The sequence below is a fragment of the Apteryx mantelli genome, chromosome 18 (genome assembly GCF_036417845.1).
Source record: "Apteryx mantelli isolate bAptMan1 chromosome 18, bAptMan1.hap1, whole genome shotgun sequence".
Classification (NCBI taxonomy): Eukaryota; Metazoa; Chordata; class Aves; order Apterygiformes; family Apterygidae; genus Apteryx; species Apteryx mantelli.
Window position 1 is genome coordinate 8,191,257 of NC_089995.1, and position 3,788 is coordinate 8,195,044.

Genomic DNA, 3,788 nt, shown 5'->3' on the forward strand with positions numbered 1-3,788 from the left:
GCAGAGGCAGAAGAACATCTTCTCATTTGTGAATTTAAGCTTTGCCTTTCGATTTCGTCCGGATGAGGTAGGAGCTGACAGTTTCAGAGATGCTCGAGTGCTTTGCTGGACCCCTGCCAGGTGCTGAGCACGTTTCAAGGACCTACCTTGGTCCGTCCTGGCCCAGCACTGCTTCTCTCTGGGGGGACGGAGCCTCACCGCGGACAGTCTCTCCAGGTGGACAGGCAAACAGTGTTCCCAGCAGCTCCCACTCTGCAGAGCCCCCTGAAACTTGTCGCTTCCTCCTGCAGCAGGCAGGCCTCCTGCTCCAGCCCGCAGGCCAGCTGGCTTATGTGTTCCTATAAAGCTTTAAAAGAAGCCAGACAACTCATGATTGAAAGCATTAAGTGTTTATTTGCACTTTAGACATATTAACGCTGTCTGAAAGCTAGCTGCGGCTTCCTCTGTGGCACAGAGAAGGTGGGTCGGCACGAGCAGCAGTTGACAGTGAGAAACATTGGGCTTCGTGCCAAAGGGTGCAGAGTTCATGGGCTGGCACTTTCCCACTATTGTCTGATTTTAACAATTATTAAAAATTACATCACTCTTGTCACAAGACCTGAAATATTTGAGCTGTTAGTGGTGAGAATAGCAAGAGGAAAAAGTAAACCACCGCTTGGCAGCCTTCGCTTCCTTGGGAAGCAGGGAACCCCATGGTATTGGTAACAGCCCACCCGGGAGACAGCGCAAACCCTACCCTTGCTGTCTAATCTTTCCTTCACAAGTCTTCAAACCCGTGTTGCCTCTCTTTGGGCAAGGCTGGGAAGATGACTGTAAAACAAGTATTGTTTAAGGTGTGCAGAGAATCTATTTGTATCTTAAAAAAATAGCAATTGCCATCTATGATGGCAAACAAACTAGGATATCTGACTCTCTTTGGGTCAGTGGATGTCTTCATCTACCCCTTGAACAGTGATTTCAGAAGTGCAAGAGAAGTGTAGGATGACCATTTCTGAATACTCACTAGGGTAAGGCTGAAACTCATGGCTGCTTTGTAAACTGGGCTTCCCACCCATTGCTTAATGGACACGGTCGAAAGCACCAAACTTCTGACTCTGAACGCCTGCTCATTTTTATGAAATTATCAGGAGAGATTTCCACCAAGTTTAGTGTGCAATCAATCAGACTTGCTAGGCACGGGCCTGATATGCAAACACACAGCTGTTATGAATCTAGGTTTGTGCATGCACAGCCACAAGCAAAGCTACGCACAAAGGCCCTATCATGGACCTATCACTGTGCTCTCACAGCTACAAGCCTATTAAAAAAAAAATCATTGCCACATTTCAGATACTGTAGAGTCAAACTTTTCATGCAATGAGTCAGCTGCTATTGATAGTGATCATTAATGGTCACAAATTTAATTATTAACGGCCACAGATTTAATCATTTGATCCATAACTATTACTAGGCCAGCTGTGGTCAGGTTAACATACACACACACACACATGTCAGGTGTGTGTTTGCATGTCTAGTTTCTAATAATGCAAGGCTAGATGCAAGAGTAATATGCAGCCACCCACCTGAAGATTTGGAAAATCTCCTGAGATTTGCCTGTTGGAACCAGTGGTTCAGGTTTCTGCAGTCATCACCTTACAGAACATCCGCCTCCAGAAACTTTAAAATGCCACTTTGTTGTTGTCTGCTATATGCTCTTCCGGAAGAGAGTGAGTAATGCTAAAATACTTTTTTCTTCTGAAAAGGAGGTGAGCAATAGAGGATAACGCAGGTCCTGAAGCAGCTCAGTCACCCAGGAACAACTTACACAAGAACTGGCACAGCTTAGTCATATATTTAATATCTGATGTTTTTATGAACATTTTCATTTCCAAAGCACTTCCCCCTAAAATTTGCCCTTACACTACTCCTGCGAGGTAGGTAGTTAATTCCCTTTGCCTCTCCTTAGGTGAAGGAGAGAGTCCTGTCTCAAATCCACATCTTGAGCTGGGTAACTCAGAGCTCATCAGAAAGCTGCTGCTCACAGTGAATGATGTTGATTTTCTTCTCATCCGTCTGGTGACTGGCTTCGCTCCTGAAGAGAGAGCGCAGAGAGTGGCTGGCCCTTTGCTGGAGAGTCCTCACGCGTGACATGCAGTCTTCGCTGGTCATTATGTAGAGCAGGGGGTTCAAGGCACTGTTCAAGCTGGCCAGGCCGCGGGTCACTTGGTAGGAAATGTAAATGTTATTTAAAGTCTGTGTGCAGGACCCTTGCAGTTGCCATCTTCGAGACAACAAGTTGAGGTTTCTGAATATGTGATAGGGGAGGAAGCAGAGTGAGAAGAGGACCATCACAACTATCACCAGTCTGATGCTTCTTCTCCGTAGTCTGGCGTCCACGGTGCTGTTCCTGCAGAGCACCACGACCACATGGCCATAGCATGCGATGATGATGAGAAAGGGGATGACAAAGCCAGTCACGGTAATGGCTGCAGTGTATGGCAAGTAAGCGCCCAGGTTCTTGTACTCCGTCGTGTCGTGGCACCGCGTCCCTGTGTAGTCCATTTTGCTGAAGGCTAAATCGGGCGCTACCTGTGCAATGACCCATACCCAGACCATCACGCTGAGCCACAGGGAAGAGGTGAGAGTCTGGCACCTGCCCCGCATTTTCATCGGGTGCACGATGCCCAGGTACCGGTGGACGCTGATGCAGGTGAGGAAGCCGATGCTGGCGTAGAGGTTGAGATGGAAGAGGCTTCGGGTGAGCCGGCACCAGACCCTGCCGAAGAGCCACACTCTGCCCTGCAAGTAGTAGCTCACCAGGAAGGGCAGCGTGCTGACGTACAGCAGGTCGGCCAGGCCCAGGTTGCCCACCAGCAGGCTCAGGGCGCTGCGGGCGCTCCGCCGCAGTCCGGTGCACAGCTGCCACAGGCCCAGCGCGTTGCCCACCAGCCCCAGGGGGATCACCACCAGATAGACAGCAGGCAAGTAGTGGTGGGCGAAGGCCATGTTCACGGGGCAGGCTGCCCCGCTGCCATTGCCGGGCTGCGGAGCCCAGGCCAGAGCAGCCTCCGTGGCCATGGGGCCGGGGTGGCGGGGGCTCAGCCTGGGGACGTGGGGGGCAGCGGCGGTTCCTCCTGGCCCCGCGCTGCGGCCGCGCCCGCTCGGGCCGGGCAGTGCTGTCCGGGGCGGCGGTGCTTGCGGCAGTGGCGGCGGTGCCCCGGGGTGGCGGTGCCCGGAGGAGGCGGTGTCCGGAGCCGCGGAGTGATGCGCGGGAGCGCGGTGCCCTGGTGCGCGGAGCCGTGGAGCAGAGCCCGGGAGCGCAGTGCCCGGTGCCCTGGTGCCCGGAGCGGTGCCCGGGATCGCGGTGCCCTGGTGCGCGGAGCCGCGGAGCGGTGCGCGGGAGCGCGGTGCCCGGTGCGCGGAGCGGTGCGCGGGATCGCGGTGCCCGGTGCGCGGAGCCGCGGAGCGGTGTCCGGGATCGCGGTGCCGGGATCGCGGTGCCCGGTGCGCGGAGCGGTGTCCGGGATCGCGGTGCCCGGTGCGCGGAGCGGTGCGCGGGAGCGCGGTGCCCGGTGCGCGGAGCCGCGGAGCGGTGTCCGGGATCGCGGTGCCCGGTGCGCGGAGCCGCGGAGCGGTGTCCGGGATCGCGGTGCGCGGGATCGCGGTGCCCGGTGCGCGGAGCGGTGTCCGGGATCGCGGTGCGCGGGATCGCGGTGCCCGGTGCGCGGAGCGGCGCCGCGAGCGCGTGCCCGGAGCGCGGGGCCCGGCGTGGCGGGGCCCGCAGCGCCGCGGCCCGGGCGGGGAGGGCA

The 3,788-nt window shown here is 56.2% G+C and overlaps 1 protein-coding gene across 1 annotated transcript; it reads right to left on the bottom strand.

The window, feature by feature from the left end:
- Window positions 1-373: 373 nt before the first annotated feature.
- LOC106500127 (P2Y purinoceptor 1-like) lies at window positions 374-3,068 on the bottom strand. The gene has a single exon (XM_013961804.2). It carries the CDS (start codon window positions 3,055-3,057, stop codon window positions 1,993-1,995), a length of 1,065 nt encoding a protein of 354 aa, XP_013817258.2. The 5' UTR covers window positions 3,058-3,068; the 3' UTR covers window positions 374-1,992.
- Window positions 3,069-3,788: the final 720 nt, after the last annotated feature.